An 18,427-nucleotide genomic window follows, 5' to 3' on the forward strand; every position below is an offset into this window, starting at 1 on the left:
ATTTGTACATGTCATATATTTATGTTCAAATCATGATCCTAATCACATTAATAGAGAAAAGTCAACTATTCATTACACATCACATGTGATAATTTAAGGCTTAAGGGTAAAAAAAAAAGCCTTTAGTAAAAAGAAAAAAAAATCAATTAAACTCTTAAAAAATTCACCCTCAATGACAAAAGAAATAATCAACTAGACCCTTCATTTAATGGAAACTGTCAATTGACTGCTTTAACCGTTTAGTGTGCTGACGTGCAAAGGGTGCTGACATGACAATTTTTTAAAAAATAAAAAATTATAAAAAATGTTTTAAAATTGATAAATATATATATTTAGAATGAACATGGACAACAATTTATTTAAATTCATTCAAGATCAGCGCAAGCCTATAAAATAATTAAAAATAAAATTATTAAAATCTATAAAAATTTAAATATGTAAAAAATTCAAAGAAAAAAAATTAATAATTTATAAAAAATTATAAAATTCAAAATTGTCACATTGCAACATCTTTGCTTGGTGCACTTCAATATAAAGTTCGCAACCACTTTACACAACTCTTTTTCGTTGCATGTCTTTGACAACTGAAATGCTGAAGAGAACTATGAAATCAAGCTCAAAATGTAGGAAACCGATGAGATTATCACTAATGCTCAACCTTTCGCATGGATATCGCCTGAAGATTATCATCATAAGCAGAGTCAGTACCCATTGTTTATGCCTTCATACAAATATGGCTCGTGGAGTTAAAGACCTCGAACAGACCTTAACGGTACGTTTGGTTCGCTGTAATAGAATAGAGTTGTAATGGAATAGAGTTGTAATGGAATAGAGCTGTAATGGAATAAAACTGTAATTAGTAATTTAATTGTTTGGTTGAATAGAATGGAATAGAACTGTAATGGTATTCTTGTGTTTGGTTGAATGGAATGATGTTGTAATAATATAAGAAAAAAAGTTAAAATGACCAGCGTAACCCTAACAGATTTTTTTTAAGTACATAATTATTGTTGTTAAATTTTACTAAGATTATTATTAAAATAGTAAATAATTTAATCATGTTTTAATATAATTATTACTAAATATAATTAAATAAAAATAAAAACATATAATTTAATAATATTCTTAATATAATTTTTATTAAAATATGAATTAATAAAAATCATAACATAATCTCATAGGATCGGAGTTGCCAAAATTACAAATATTGATTCAAAAGCAATAATTATTCTCATTTTTATATATATGAAAAATATCAAACATTTATACACCAAACAAACCTATGTTTTAACTTCTCTATGAGACTACCCTAGCCAACCAAAAATTTGTAGACCAAATCAAAAGCCATGCAAAATGGATTCCACCATAAAGTGTTGGAGATATGGGAGATATAAATTCCATTGGCAACCAAATAAGTCATCACCAAAGTTAGATCAACCAATGTATAAATGAACACTAACAAAGCATAATAAATGGTAGTATAATTGATGCAAGCACATAAGGAGTAGGAGCATATGGGAGAATTGCTTTTTAAAGTCTCAGCAGTGGATAAATATTTGAATTATTGAACAACAACGGATTAATTTACACAAACATCCATGGATAGTACTGACAAAAAGGGGTAATTAGGAATTTTTCCAAATATTCCCCGGTTCTGTCATGTTCGAATTTTCCTGGAGCTGAACATCATGTACAACACAAGACAATTTTCGTAGTGAGTATGCAGGGCATAATATGTGCCTAAAGATCTATTTTCCGGCGATTTCCTCATCATCTGAGGCAGCATATTCATTTTCACTCAGTTTTTCGTCACTTGACTTCACTTCTTCTGCTCCTACAACATCTTTAGGCTTGACATATTTCTCACACTATTCTGGTAAACAAAAAGAGTCATAACTTGTAAGCATTCTAGGAATAAGAAAAAATGGCATTCTTAAAATGCCATTGCAAAAAGAAGACATGAAATGTATGCTGCAGATTGATAAAAACCAGATTTTGAAAGTGCATATGCCATAACTTGATCTAATGTTTCCCTGGCCATAGTTTCTGTAATGTACAGAAAATTGACATCTAAAACAATGGCATGAACTAACAGAAAATGAACAATGACTCTTCAAAAATGCACCAACTGAACTGCTAATTAACCGTATCTAATAATTTTGCTTAGTCTCTAGTTACTTCCAAGATCCAACCAAAGAATAACTTTTTTTTTTCTTTTAAAGTATAAAAACCAACTATAGAGGAGTGTATTTTTATTCTATTTGTGAAATTACAGTACTCAAATGGCATTAGAGTCAAAGCCGAGAACTCTAGGCAGCTATGTAGCTTAATTCTTCATTTTAAATGAATATGAGTGTAGGATATGAATCTCCAAATACATGAAAAACTTATGTCAAAATTGAACATATCCTTACAGGACACATACTTGTATCCGACACTCACAGGTGAGTCCAAGTAACCAACTGAATAGCCACAATCACAACAACAATCTAGCGCCGATTCAAAAAGAAAAACTTTAGCAGACATTATTGGCATATTGCAGGATCAAATATTCCTTATTGATATCCTTACATTAAAAATTAAAGTACTCAAAAGCAAGCTAACTTAAATAGCCATCACCAAAAACCCAAATATGTACAAAGATTTCCTATCTAGTTTCACCAAGACCAACATTACCAAAATGTATAATCCAAAAAGAAGAAAAAGAAAAGAGTAGATACTCACAAGAGACTTGGGGAATATTTCAGACAATAATTTCTTGTAATGCTTAACAGGTTGTCGAGATCTTGACTCAAAGCAGGATAGCACACACACATGCTTTCACAAGCTGGGAAGATCTTCCTGGAGATGATTTCCAAATGAATGATAATTCGTGTAACCACAATCAAATATCAAAATGCATTCCATGCACTATCTAATCCTCTTTTTCACTAGTTCTTTAGAAGTTTCTAATGAAGAGACAACTTCAGTATTTTCACATAATCATGCTGCCAATAAAAGAAAAATACTGCCTTTGTTTTTTTTTCTTTTCACAAAATGTTAATTTTCGTGCTTTAATTATTCGAATATGAAACTATTTCTGTTAAATACATGAAAAGTTTATTGTCTTTGGTTTCCAACTAAGAAAAATAAAGATGAGAACCCTAAGCTTAAAAATAACAATAAATAGAAATAAATTCGGAGAGAGGGAGTGAAATTACCGTCGACACTGCCACCACTACTTCGTCCTCGAAGTCCCAGATTTCCCCATTCCGATATCTCTTGATTCCTTTTTGATGACTCTAACTACCAAAAAGTTCATATAAAGGAAATAAAAAATGCAGTGAAAAAGCTAAAAAAAAGTGTTGCAATTCTGCAACCAAAAGGTTTTATTGGCTTAAAAGGTGAAGAAAAAAAAAAGAAGGAACGAAGAATAGATTGACCTAGGAATTTTCTGCAATCAAAGGGAAAAAGGGAAACTGAGGGAGAAGATGATGGTTTCAGAGCTTTTTCATTCTCTCTTAGAGGTGATGGCAAAAATTGAAAAGGGGGAAAAAATTTTACTTCACACGGGAACAAATGGCTATTCAGTGGTGAGGGAAAGGAATAACTATTCAACATTTTCCCTGTAATACGCCTTGAATAGATTCGGGCTATAATAGCATTACAGCAAACCAAACTAATGTTTGGTGGTTGGCCCGCCAAATTGGGCTGGAATCTATTCTTAAGCCCCCAACTAAACATGTTGTAAGTATTTCGGAAAAGTTTGATCAAGTTGTTTCTTTGAATTTTATAATTTTTTATAAATTACTATTTTTTCAGATTTTTTACATATTTAAATTTTTATATAATATATATTAATATTTTTAAAAAATTTTATAATTTTATACTCATTTTGAATGAATCTAGACAAATAGTTGTTTATAAATTCATTGTAGATGTATCTATATATTTTATCAATTTTAAATATTTTTAATAAATTATTAAAATTTTACCATAATTAATGATTTAATGATAAATGAAGCACCAATTTTTGTTAAAAGAGAAGGCAGTAACACCCACCTGACCAAGAAGAACCAATTTACAAATCTAAATGTTCCTCCATTACACAAAATTCCGAAGTGGTTGGACGGATAACCCATTTTGGGACTCCTTGAACTTAGCGGCACACGAAGAATATATAAAAGAAATTAGAGAATTTGATTTATTCTATTTTGTTTTGTTTTAATTTAAGTAAAATAAATTAAAGTTATTAAAAATAGAAAAATAAAATATCACATTATCAGGTAATATAAGATCACGGAAGTGTGGTATTGAAATTACTCATATTTTAGAATTTTGATTTTATTGAGAATTTAGTATTATCAACTCAATGTAATGTTTGAAATTCAAGTTATGCGCATAAGATAAAAAGAGTAAATATCTCCCTACAATGTAATTTTTTTATTATTAAGAATTGGCTGGGTATTTATTGAAATAAATTAAAAGAAGACAAAGGATTCAGGCCTGTTAAAACAAGCCCAAAAGATAAACAGTCCGGCCTATTACATATTAAAAGGAAAACTATCAAAATAGGAAGAAACAATAAAAGAAAAGAAATGACAAAGCAAAAGTGTGGCGACCGATAATAATTATGCCTAGAAAAAGGAAGCCTAAATTTACCCTTAGTCAATCTTTCAATGGCTAGAAACCATTAAGCCTCTTATCTTTTCATTTCACCCGTCCCATCTGCTCTATCCGTCTGACGATTGCATTGCCCAATGTTTTCTTTCTTTGCTATCTACTTTTAAAACAAAATCTCCTATTATCTTCTTAATCCAGATTTCTTGCCTATTGTTCTGTGATACCACCATTATGGCGATTCATCTCTACATCCTCCAGGTAAGCTATTTCACTTCTCTTCAATGTTTCATTCGTAATATTGTGAGCACTCATGTTCTTCATTTTTTGGATGTGCCTGAACTCTATCTTCTAGAAGCACGATTTCTTAGCCTGAATGTCTCTGATAATTGCTCCAATAACTAAATAATCGATTATGGTTGATTGGCATTTCTTTATCACTGTTAGTGAATTTGCCTGTATTTGTATTTCCTGAAAGTCCATTTTGATTCCTAACTTAACTGCTTCTAATCCTGCATATGCTTCTGCTGCAAACGGAGATGCAATATTATAATGAAGAATCGGTTTTGAGGCCAAGTACTCGTTCGTCGTTCCCCAAACCACCAGCCCAGTCGCCGATCTGAAGTTTCTGGTATCAAACACAGAATCAAACTAGATTTTTATAATCGGTAGGTTCTCTACAGTTCTTTGATTATACACCATATTCGATAGGCTCTTCTTTGCTCTAACCCCTTCATATTTTGCTATGTGGTTCTGGACTTTTTGTGCGAGATCTTTGTCTGTTGAGTATAATCTTTCATGTGTAAGCTGATTCCTTGAGTACCAAAGCAACCATAAAGTATAACAAAAATATCTGCACTGTTCATCTGTTCATTGTTTGAAAACTGCGGTAAGCCACTCTTAGAAATTTTGCTGCATAATATTTGTGATCCAAGACAAATTTAATAATTGCCAGACTTCTATGCTTACAGGACATTGCCTAAAAATATGATGGCAATTTTCTTCCCCATAACCACAACAATGACAAACAACTTCGTCACTATTCTTCTATATCTAAGATTGGCTAAAGTAGGGATGTAATTCCAGGCAATGCGCCAGATTATGACTATAATCTTAGATGGTAGTTGTAGATTCTATAGCTTTCCAAAAAACTTCTTATTTTAGGTCTGTAATAAATAATTGCTAGGATCCAGATTAGCATTTTGTAATAGTTTGTAAGCGCTACGAACTGAGTATTCACCAGTCGGTTCGCCCCTCCAAACTTGGAAATCCTCATTATCTAATTTCGATAATGGGGTCTGTAAAATTTTCCTGGCAACTTCCGAATAAAAGGTATCATTAATCAACTGTACCTTCCATTTTCTATTTACCCTATCAATAGGATCCGATACTAACTCTAGTTTTAAATTGTCTGAGCTATTCTGCCTTTCCAATTATTCAACCCCTTAAATCCAACAATCCTTCCAGATAGAGACTTTATCTCCCCTTCCAATTCGCTAACATAAGCCTTTCTGAAGGAGACCCTTAGCTGCCCATATGCTCTTCCAGGTGAGTGAAGGTAAACTTCCTAACTGAGCCTCCAGGAAATTCGAATTTGGATAATGTTTCGTTTTTAAAACTCTGGCTAGTAATGAATTAGGATAATTAATCAAACGCCATCCTTGTTTGGTAAGCAACGTAATATTAAATTGACTCAAATTTCGAAAACCTAAACCACCATTCTCTTTTTAAAAACAAAGGTTCTTCCAAGCGCACCAATGAATTCCCCTTTTCCTATGCCCCTTCTGCCACCAGTATTTCGCTATGATATTTTCGAGATCACCACATAAAGAACTAGGCAATAAAAAACAGGTCATCGTATACGTAGGAATAGCTTGGAGAATAGATTTCATAAAAAATTCTTTCTCGCCTTGTGATAGAAACCTGGTACTCTAGTTATCAATACGTTTTTTAAGGCGATCTTTTAAATTTTGAAAGGCTTCCTTCTTCCTCTTCCCCACCATATTCGGTAGACCCAAATAGTGCTCAGGCTCGCTTGAACTTCGAACTCCCAAATAGACTAGCTACATTTGCCTATCTTCCTCCCTTGTGTTTTTACTGAAAAAAACTGTTGATTTATCGAAGTTCACACATTGACCCGAGAAAAGTCTATATTCTTGTAAAATGTTTTTGAATAACTGTGCCCCTCTTCTTGTTGTTTCCCTAAATAGGATAAAATCATCTGCAAATAGCAAATGTGAAATCGGCAGACCATTCCTACTAGCCTCACTCTTTTCAAAAGACCTTCCCTTGTTGCTAATCGCATTAGACTCGATAAGCCCTCACCACATAGAAGAAATAAAAAATGACTTAATGGATCACCCAGCCCAAGTCCTCTGTGCGACTGAAATTTCACTCCTAGCTGTCTATTCATGACCACTGAATAGGAAACAGTAGTAATACATTTCATAATGATCTCTATCCATCTAGTTGCAAAGCCCATTCTATCATTATCTACTTTATGAAATCCCACTGTACCCGATCATAAGCTTTACTCATATCGAGTTTTACTGCCTTGAACCCTTTCTTTCCAACCCTCTTCTACTTCAACTTATTCAGAATTTCATAAGCTAGCAGCACGTTATCAGATATTAATCTTCCTGACACAAAAGCACTCTGTGCAGCATCATTACATTTCCAATCACTTCTCGAAAACAATTCGTAATAGCCTTTGCCAATATTTTATACAAAAAATTACAAAGACTAATTGGATGAAAATGCGTCATATTAGAAGGATTAGAATTCTTTGGGATGAGCACAATATTTGTAGAATTAATCGAACTAACCTCCATATCTAAAAGACGTTGATAGAATCCAGTGACTTTATTTCCAATGATGGGCCAACATTTTTGATAAAATAGTCTAGGAAGTTCATCTTCTCCCAGCGCCTTCGTAGGTCCCATCTCGAACACCACCACTTCTATTTCTTCTTTCGTATAGTTTATAGCCAGTTGTTTATTGTCCTCATCCTGGATGCACCGAGCAATGCCTGATTATAAATGACCTGAATCACCCATTTGTCCTGTCGAAAATAGCTTTTGGAAATATAACCCTCTAATTCCTGTAATACATCAGTTTTGCTACCATATTCATTTAGCAACTTTTGGATAAGATTTTTCTTTTTATGTTGAGTTGCTTAGCTGTGAAAAAAGGCTGTATTTTTATCTCCAAATTTTAACCAGTTCAGTCGAGCCTTCTGTTCCTAGTAGCTTTCTTCTTTTTCAATCTCGAAATTTAACTGAATTTTTATGTCGATCAGCTCTGCTAGGTTATTATCATCTCTATTTGCTTCATAAAATTCTGATAACTTAGCTGTAAGGACCTGCTTCTTCCTCTTTCGATTCCTTTGGATTTGTCCTGCCTAGTTTTCCAATCTCTTCTTAACATCTTCTAACCTTTGTAATAAGTCCCTTGAAGACATCTCCCAAATTCGTTTAACTTCATTGAAAAAAGAATCCTCCAATGGCCACCACGCTTCAAATCTAAAAAAATTATTTTTCAACCGTTCTTCTTCACTACACGTGTTAATTAATAGAGGACAATGGTCTGAAAAAGAGTGTACTAAATGTTGTACTTTTACCTCCGAAAACATGGATATCCATCTAGTATTAGCCACTCCTCTGTCAAGCCTTTCACGTATATTCATCTTTGAAAGATTACCTCTCTCCTAAGCAAACCATCTGCCAGAATATCCTACATCAATCAAATGACATTCCTCTAAAGTTCTCCGAAATAAATCCATTCTTCGTTTGTCCCTAGGTAATCCGTCTTTCTTCTCAGACCCATACATTATTTTATTGAAGTCCCCACAACCAAACCACAGTGTGTCGTTGTCAGTACTTAGACTTTTCAAGACATCCCATGAGTCATTCTTATCTTGTGCATAAGGGGACCCATAGAAACCTATAAATCTCCATTTTCCTCGTATTTCAGTATCCTCAATCTCCACATCAATGTCTTTTTGAAAAAGATTGAAGTCTAATCGAGAGATCTATTCTTTATGCCATATATAAGCCTCCTCTACTACCCTCTAAATCAACCTCCAAACCATGCACAAAACCGCATTTCCGTCGCACTTGTTCCATCTGTCTATTACCCAGCTTAGTCTCCATAAATAAAACAATTTGGGGATATACACCTTCAGCATATGCCGGAGTCACCGAATCGTCCGTGGTCTCTCAAACTACGGACATTCCAACTTAAGATTTTCATTGTAACCGGTCGACTTGCCTCTGGGCAGCCGCCGATGTTAAATGATTGAACTCTACCAGTCTTCTATTCCTTACCAATAAGTTATCAATTTCTTCTCTTACCGATACATCTTCTAAAGCTCATCTAGCTCTCTTCTTCCTTTCTTCTCCAATTATGACTCTTTTCTCTAGATCATGCTCCATAATTGTATGCATCAAATCTGATGTCCTATTTTCTTTTTGTTGATCAAGAGTTGATGACCCCCCTTCCAGATTAAAGCCCAAGATTGGATCAATAATCTTTCCACCTCCTGCATTATTATCATCACCCCATATTCTATTCGTTAAGCCCCGAATGTACCTCTTATCCCCATCACGTTTGCCATCATTATCCTCCTCCCTAAGCCAGATACTATTCATCGATAAGGCTCTGCGTGATTGAGCGCGCAGAGATAGATCCCAACCTAATTCAACAACTTCCACCCCAATCAACATTTTAGCTTCACAAAACGAATTATTATGTCCCAATCAACCACAATAGAAGCAAAACAGAGATAATCGTTCATATTTAAATTTGACATATGAACATCTTCTATTAAACATAACCTATTTTTTCCTTTTCAATAGTCGTCTAATATCAATCTGAGCCCTTATACGTATATAATTACGATTCTCCTTTCCTAGATTTGCTCTATCATATTCCAAAAAATACCCCAAAAAATTACCCAATTGTACGGCTAATTTTTCTGAGTATAAACCAACTGGAACATCATGAATTTGTACCCAAAAAGGAGAAAAAATTAATGGAACTTTTAGCTGGTCTTCCCCCCACTGTAGCTTATAAAGGACTAGCAGATGATTGTTGAAAGTCCATGGGGATCCCTTGAGAACCCTTTTCATATTCATAACATGAAAAAATTGAAATAAATACCATTTTTCTCCCAAATCCTGGATCTGAACCCCACAAACCGTATGCCACAGATTTGCCATCCGTTTTTCATAGCTGGAAAGTGGATAATACTTGTCATTAGAAAATAGCCTACTAATTGGAACTCACCCCTTTCGTTACCCGAGACATGATCTATTTGAATCTACAAAATTTCATCTTCTTCTTCATTGAGTGACAGATCTGCTAACTCGTTTTCCATTGATGTAGAATAAGAGCGACTTGATGAAGCACAGATTGCAAAAGGACGAAATATGAGACAAAAGACAAGAAAAAAGAAGACCTAAATAATCATGCTAGTGGCGACAGACTTCAGCGTGCTAGGGTAGCAGACTATTTTATACCTATAGAAAAATAAAAACTTTTCCCCTACAATGCAATTTAATAGTATAATATATCACTGTAATTGTATCTTACAAAATACTAAAAGATAAATAAAAACAATAAAGAACACTAGAAATTTAACGAGCTTTAGCAAATTACACCTACATGCTCAGACATTACCAAATATATTTCAAAGCAAAATGTACAATTGAAAAATTACAAACAGAAAGGGAAAAAAATTGACTTAAGAAGAAAATGACAAATTATGGGATAATTTAAAAGTGGAGAGACCATCTCTTTTTGTAGTGGTAGAAACACTCCACAACCTTATATTTTTTAGATATGGAAATGTGCTATTTTAGCAATCCAATCAGAAAAATTTTATGCCAGAATCTAACATTATCTCTGAAAATGTTACATTTTTTTTACAAAAATACACTAAAAACTGAGAAGTTAATCCAATTGTGTAATACTATCAAACTATAATAATTGTTTACCTAAAAATTACTAGTTCAAATTCAACTATATACATGCAATGAATTAATAAAAAATCAACCATTTATGTTCACGTGATTTACCACTAAATTAATTACTCAATTTTTCATAAAATAATATGACCAAATTTTGTAAAGATAATGCATAAATTAATGCATAAATTTGGTACCTGAATTAAACTCATTTTGTTAATGTGATATCGGGGTTACTTTTAAGTTCAATGTATTTTTTATATTTGATAAAAGTTATATATTTTGATAACACTATTAACTTTTTAGTGTTTAATTCGAGTTCTAGAGTTGATTTAATGAGAATTCATAATTAACTAATAATATTAGCAATTAATTTTCATTAAATCAACCAAAAAAATTTAAATTAAATCACATCCATTGAATTGTATTTGACAAATTAAACGAAAAATGAAACAATTCACTAAAATTTTTTTATTAACAAAAACAATAAAAATTCAAGCCTAATAATATTAGTAAATTTAACTTTCATTAAATCAACTCTAAAATATGAATTATACATTAAAATGTTAACATTGTTATTTTTTATACCAAAATATATAATTTTTTTTTAAATACAGGTACTAGATTACATATAATACATTAAAAAAGTGTTGGGTACCAAATCACATCTTAAGCCATACTAATACCATAATTGGACTGGGTTGACCAAGGGATATTATGAAACAGAGAGGATGATGGAGAAGAACTTAAGGATGCAATGATTTGGTAAAAAAGAAAAAGAAAAGAAAAAGAATTGTTGAAATTATGTTTCTCAATGAAAAATTGTACAGAGAAAATATGAACAAATCTACTCTCTACTTGCTTTTAATGAAGAAAGTTATGGTTGATAAGCCTGATGATTCCTGGCAAATACAGATGGCATTTGTTATAATTATTCACAGAGTTGGTGATTATATTATAATTTATAACCATGAAGGTTTTTATTTATTTATTTCGACTCCATTTCCAATTATTTTTTTGACCCTTTTATCTCACTTGAACAAGGAAAACAGCTTTCTTATCAAATTAGCAAGTACACCATCAAAATCATCAACCTTCATGTCTGTTTCTTCACCCCAGGGGAATGGCTCCATTGGCTTGGTTGCTTCCAGTAGATCTTCCATCACCAACTTTGGCTTTGACCGCTCCAATGGACCTATTTGGTGATTGTACATTCCCAGATCTGCACAGTAATCCTGGGAAACAAAAAAAAAAAAAAAACACCAACTTTATCCCCTCAAGGGTATTGTCTATGTATGTATGTAAATGTTTGCTTACTTGATCAGTATGCATTTTCTTCACAAATGTCTTGAATATCTTGAAATTCTTGTCTTTCAAAAGCTCATCTGATAAACGAAGATATGTTACCCCATACATAATTTGCTTTGGCAAACCCTCTCTGCTGATACCATTAGGCCTGGCATTTAACAGCATCTGATTGTAACCATTGCTGTCGTATCTTGATAATGCATTTTCTCCTGCAACTTCTACCTCCTCTCTCCACCCCCCACTCAGAACCTGCAAAACAATGTGCCCATGGATGAATTCACTCTGCAATCAGCTTGATATGTACTTCATATGAGTTTGTTTTCCTGCAGAAGAAAATGTTGACCCTATATTTTTACCTGTTGAACAAGTTCCTGAGGTCCACATTTAGCATCAGCTCTTTGTTCTGAGTCCCTCATCTCCAAACATGTGAAATTGAAAATAGCATAATGCCTTGATAGCATCCTTGCAATAGGTCTATATCCGTCTCTATCTTTCAAATTGTAATATCCTGAAGTAAGTTCTGCTGCATGACTAGGAGATTTATACCACCAATGTATTCCAGCTACCTGTTTTTTTAACACAAAAATAAGTAAAATCTGATAGATTTAAGCCTCTGGTTAAAAATGCTTCTAGTTTAATGATATACTTTTGCGGCTAGCTTCAGTTTACACCCCAAGAAAGCTCTATTAGCTTCATCAAGGATCTCATCACCATGGTTTAGTAACTTGTTGGAGTACCAAGTCAAGAAAAACTTCCCTTTCTCAGTCATGTATGTCCCATTCAATCCAAAGAACTCTGTGGATCCAGGCGTGTCATTGTATTCCCCGGCATTATCAGGCAATCCCCATTCGGGATGGCCTGCACCCGTTGCTGCTTCTTTGAACTCCGCTTCGAGGTACTTGTCATAGCATTGAAATTCTCCAATGCCAGGGAAAACCCATCCTTGTGTTCCTGTATAAGAGGGATACCTAAGCTCACCTGCAGGACCAAGTCCTACTTCAATATCTATTATGAGCCCTGCTTCTATAAAATCTGACATGTGCTGCCTAAAGCTCTTCATGTTGTCACTGTACAACTACAAGCAATTCAACAATCTATCTTAATCATTATTGAAGTATATGAAAATCATTACAGAACAACTCCTGAAATACACTAACCTGGACAGCAGTTCTTCCATGGAAAAGAGGTTGATTATCGACACCGATAGTGAGGTATTCTTTGTTCCGGTTACCTTTCCGATTGGTATAAAATATGTCAGGGTCTGTTTCACCAATGTCAAGCACCCATTGTGGAAGTGGGATGGTAACTTCGTCTCCAACATTGCCACCACATCGATGAAATGACATAATGGCTTGTAGTTTCAATCCACATTCTTGAACGAGTGCAAACAAGCTCCTATAAGCACTCCAATCGTATTGCTTAGGTCCTTTTGATTCCACAATCCCCCACCAAACATCAACCATTACCCCATCAACACCAGCTGCTCTCAGCTCCTTGAGCTGCTTTTCCATCTTGGGCTGATCTTCAAAAACATTATCATTTGAAATAACACCCAACTGAGGAGAAAAAGAAAAAGAAAAGAGTAACATAGAGTTAGTGGATAAATTATCTTTCAGTAACTCGATATGTTTACTGGGAACTTACTGGAAGCATCACATAGACTGGCACATAGTTTGCTAACATCTTTTCATTGTAAGTGGAAGGAGCAGTTGGAGCCTGCATGTTTTGATTAACAAAGGGAAATGCAGATTGGTCTGAGATTGCAGTAGTAATGAAGCTCTTGCTTTATAGACCAAATAAAAGAAATAAAAAGAGCCAAAATTCTGTATGGTATGGGGCCTTATCTTTGCAAGGAAAAAGGTGCACATTTTAATTTGATTCCTTAGGGTCTTTCTGTTTGTTTCAATAATAAAAAGCCAAATGTTTATCTTCCTTTCTGCTCAGGAAATTGCACTTTGCCACTTGTGATAAAACTTGCTAGTGTTGGAACTACAAAAAGTTTCAGCACATGGACATTACAGTCATTTTAATCTCCATATTAGTTGAATGTCCTTATTAACCATCATTTCTTTGCAGTTGACAAGAATAACCCTACTCAAGACTACATAACAGGCTGAATTCGGGTTTAGCTCAGTTTGGGTTGAATTCCAAAATGTATATGAAGATTGTAAGGCAAGAAATTATATATAGTTTTTCAACTCACCTCAGGCATTTCATCTGTTGATAACTTTGATGTCCCTGCTTTGGGAAATTTTGTTACATCAACATAGTTGGATCTACCTGTTTGCCCCATAGCTTCTATTCTTTTAACCTTCCTTATTACTCCCTGTAAGCTCTCAACTCTATCTATCAATGGCATCACGGCCAGGTCGAAAACGCTGCCATAAAGCCGAAGCCTAAGTCTATCACTTCCCCAACAACCACCCTGTGTTGAACGTATAATGCTTGTCATGTTGTTGATCATGGCTTATGCTTCTCCTAAACAGTCGAGCGAAAAGATTAATGGAGGACTGCCAACGGCCAAAACGCTTCAGTAAGCAATAAAAATCACGTTTGTTACTCATATTGGAATTATTTTTGTGGTCTTCAATCTCCATGGTTGATAAATGAAAATTATCTTATGTTTTTTTTCTTTTTTTGTAGATTTAAAAAAGGAGTCGTCTACATGGGGAAGGGATGAACATGCACCCTTGAAAACACAGAGACGTGTGGTCAGGATCTATAGATATTCAGGTATTGGTTTGTTTGTAATTGCAATTCATAAATATATATGGTGGATATGTTTCTTATGGTAAACGTCAGTATCCTCAGTTTTGTTCCTTTCTTCACTCTTTTGATGTTTGAAGGCTGCCATTGGCATCTTGTCCTAGAAGATGTTGAAGTTTAATTATTATGTGTTTAAAATATTCATTTATCTCTATTTGTTTTTAAAGGTTTTAACCTTTTATGTATATTTTATTTCCTAAACTACAAAAAAGTCACTTTTATGCATATTTTTCTTCACTTATGTTTGAAATGTTACGTTTTAGTCACTTACGTTATCATTTTGTTATGAAATTATCACTCTACCGTTAAGCTCCATTACCTCCATAATGGCGGTCCTATGTGGCAGTCCAAATGGGTTTTAAATGCCAACTTGGATATCCTACGTGGCAGTCCAAATTAAATTTATTTAATTAAAAACTTATTTTCATCCCAATTACTGGACATCTATATTGACATTTAAAGCCTATTTGGACTGCCACGTAGGACTACTGTTAGGGAGATAACGGAGTTTAATGATAGAGTGATCACTTCTTAACAAAACAATAACGTAAGTAACTAAAACGTAACATTTCAAACATAAGTGACTAAAATGTAATCTGAGGCAAATAAAAGTGATTATTTTTGTAGTTTACCCTATTTTATTGTATATTCTTTCACAGGACTAATTATGATGTAAATCTAACAAGTTTAATTAATTAGTTTGAGTTATCAAATTTAATTAATTAATTATGAGTTATGAAATTCAAGTAACCAAATTCTAAGTTTATAATGTTTCAAATTCATAGTAAAATATTTAATTAGGCAGTTTAATAGTTTATTGAATTTATATCATTAATTTCATAAATTGAAGATTATTTCATTTAATAAAATATGATTAATAGATTTTTCATGTGAAATTTAAATATTTTATTGAAACAATATTTTAATTATGTCATTTTTATTTAATAAATTATAATTAACAAGCTTGCTTATATGAAATAATTATAATTTTAATAAAAAATTTAAACAATATGTTGTTGTAGAGAAATAATTTAATAAGAAATGTACTTCATAACTATTCATAACTATGAATGTTACTTTTATAAGTGAAAATATATTATAGAGAGTTAAAATAAAATATAAAAATTGATTTTACTAGAAATTTAGTTGTTATAGCGAAATGCTATTATAGAGAGTGTCTGATATAGAGATGGATGACTGTATTACGATTGATAATAGTTACAAAAATTGTGATAAATAATTTTTTTTTTTACTTTTATGAAATAAAATTTTATTTTTTCATTATATATATAACTTCGAAATAGTAGTATCATAACTTATATAACTAAATTAATACTTGTATAAAAATAATCATAAATCTAAAATGGTACATGGTATTAATATTTATTAATATTGGTAAAAAGAATATACCCCTTTCAGATACTCATTATCATGTTATATTTTTCTATTATTTTTTATTTTTTCTATTTTATTTTATGTCATGTTTGTGTTATGTTTCATTATTATGCCAAATTTTCTATCATTTTTATTTAAAAAAAACAAATTATTTACTTTCCTTTAGTAATGTGATTTCTCCCCATAGAAGCATCAAATTCAACATATAGGTAGATTAACTTAAAGCATACAAAAATGTATAACTAAAGAAAGACATTGGCCATGGGGTCTAGTTTGTTATTTGATTGCCTTGGACCCAACTGCATTTGAAGGTCCAAATATCAAATTCTTGTTTAAATTTAAATTTTAAAATTATACATAAACATTGATCTAATGTGTAATGTCATATATAAACTTTCATTTTGTGCAATTTTATGTTCGAAAATTTGATTTGATTCAATTTTTACAAATTAAAGACAATACTATCGAATTAGCACCATTTTACATTGATATATTGCATATACAAATAATTTATTAATCTAATATAAAAATAAATATTTGTATCCATTTCTTTAAATATATATAATTGTATCAAAATTAAAGTTTCGTGTATAAATATGAACCACAAATTAAATTGTAAGTGTATAATTATAACAAATCAAAATTCATATATAAATTTAATATTTATCCCTTATTTAAATAAATAGATAATAAATTATGATATTTAATTTATAATCTACATTTAATTATGATATGTGTGTTTTTTTTCTATTTTTTATATAAAAGATATTAAAAAGTGATAAAATACCCTTATAATAATATAATTTACTTTGTAAAGAGATGATATTTTAGTCATTATCTAATTGAATTGGTGTCTAGTTGTGACACTGATTCAATTAAGGGCTTAATATACGGTATAAAAGTAAAAAAAAAATTAAATTCATGTCCATTCATTTAAGTTAAATGAACTTGTTTGTGAATATTAAACAAACATTTTCACAAACATGTTCATAAATAATAAACAAATCAACATAAAAAAAATATTTTTAGATATAAAACAACCAAATATAAATGTTAATATTATATTATAAATAAAATAAGCACAAGAACAATAATCATATTATTAATTATGTAATAATCAAACAAATAAATAAATTTTAAATGATTTTAAATGAGTTAAGAATGAAAAGATAGTGGTGGTGACAAGGAGACTGGTTCACATAAGTTAGATGAAGAGTCTAAGTCAAGGAGTTAACGAGATGAGAGAGAGACCGTGTGTTAGGTGATATACTTAAGGTTGCTGAAGGAAGGGAAAAGATCCCTCCATCGTCACGCCTTGAAGTATTTATAAGGGGAAAGTCCCCATGCCCGATGGTGCTATGTCACAGACAGTACAAGCGATGGCCCGCTCATATGATCGGCTAGGTGACAGGCTGGTTGACACCAAATGAGGGCCTGCTTTAACATTTCCTTTGTCGAGATAGCATGAGGTTGTTATGCCTCAATGGCCATTTAGTGGTCCCCTCTTGGTGGTAAACGTGTACTCGCTAATAGTGAGTGGTTGGAAGTGTATACCCACTAATAGTGGGTGGCCCAAGATGATTAGCCTTATAAAAGTTTCGAGGCATGCGGGTGGTTGGCCTGCAAGGCGGAAGGTCGTCTATGAGTGCTTCTCAGATTGTTTATTGTGCCATTAGGTGTCCATGTCGAGTGAGGGTATAACAAACTTAAATAAATTAAACAAACAAACTTCATTTGTATTTGATTCATTTAATAAACAAACCTTGAAATCTTATTCATTTGTATTTTATTTCTTACTTTTTTTTAGAAAAAAATATATGAAATTTCTTAAAGTTTTATTCATGTTTATTTCTTACTTTTCAAAAAAAATAATTTGAAATTCCTTTATATCTATTGACTACATTATACATCGACTAATCAAAACCTAGCATCGAAATTTTACTTAAAAAAGGTCAAATTTCTTACCATAGAAAAAGGTATGCTGCAAGCTTTCAAACACGGGATAGTTGATTTGGCGTGCAGGAATAAGTACTCCGAGCGACGTACCTATTTAAAGCAATGATAATAAACTCAGATTAATTTTAATTAATTATAATTACATTTTTAAAAAATAATTTGATTCTTTACCAATTCACACTAACTTTTCTAGACAATGAGATTAAGATCCTAAACTTATTAATAGTTGTATTATAAATTAAATTAAATTAATATTTGGTCAATTAATTCTAAAATATTACATAATTATATAGATAATTATTGAATACATAAGCGAATTTGAGATTTTGACATATACTTATTATTTTATATTTTAATTTTTTAAATATAATTTAAGATCACATAATAAAATCTCGACTTCATTTGCAGAGTTAAAATTTTTCATTAACAATGTGCCA

At 32.0% G+C, this 18,427-nt stretch overlaps 1 protein-coding gene and 2 long non-coding RNA genes across 6 annotated transcripts; 1 reads left to right on the forward strand and 2 right to left on the reverse strand.

Moving 5' to 3' along the window:
- Positions 1-1,527: 1,527 nt before the first annotated feature.
- LOC107886844 (uncharacterized) lies at positions 1,528-3,609 on the reverse strand. Its single transcript, XR_001680927.2, has 3 exons — positions 3,201-3,609; positions 2,725-2,841; positions 1,528-1,873 (listed from the first exon to the last, which is right to left on the reverse strand). It is a non-coding gene; the product is annotated as an uncharacterized lncRNA (long non-coding RNA).
- An 804-nt stretch (positions 3,610-4,413) lies between these two features.
- Positions 4,414-10,239, forward strand: LOC107886846 (uncharacterized). Of its 2 annotated transcripts, XR_001680930.2 has the most exons (3): positions 4,599-5,488; positions 5,571-5,931; positions 9,985-10,239. It is a non-coding gene; the product is annotated as an uncharacterized lncRNA (long non-coding RNA). The 2 variants fall into 2 exon arrangements; XR_001680929.2 differs by lacking the exon at positions 9,985-10,239 and having other exon boundaries at positions 4,414-5,488; positions 5,571-5,945.
- Positions 10,240-11,345: 1,106 nt separating this feature from the next.
- On the reverse strand, positions 11,346-14,488 carry LOC107886845 (beta-amylase). Of its 3 annotated transcripts, none has more exons than XM_016810926.2 (7): positions 14,077-14,488; positions 13,518-13,589; positions 13,031-13,429; positions 12,520-12,948; positions 12,230-12,439; positions 11,883-12,122; positions 11,346-11,800 (listed from the first exon to the last, which is right to left on the reverse strand). In XM_016810926.2, the coding sequence occupies exons 1-7, from the start codon at positions 14,335-14,337 to the stop codon at positions 11,597-11,599; spliced, it is 1,815 nt and encodes a 604-aa protein (XP_016666415.1). In that variant the 5' UTR covers positions 14,338-14,488; the 3' UTR covers positions 11,346-11,596. The 3 variants fall into 3 exon arrangements, with proteins under 3 accessions (XP_016666415.1, XP_040957154.1, XP_016666416.1); XM_041101220.1 differs by having other exon boundaries at positions 13,518-13,862; positions 14,077-14,174; XM_016810927.2 differs by lacking the exon at positions 13,518-13,589 and having other exon boundaries at positions 14,077-14,487.
- Positions 14,489-18,427: the final 3,939 nt, after the last annotated feature.

This window comes from Gossypium hirsutum, chromosome A03 (assembly GCF_007990345.1).
Source record: "Gossypium hirsutum isolate 1008001.06 chromosome A03, Gossypium_hirsutum_v2.1, whole genome shotgun sequence".
NCBI lineage: Eukaryota > Viridiplantae > Streptophyta > Magnoliopsida > Malvales > Malvaceae > Gossypium > Gossypium hirsutum.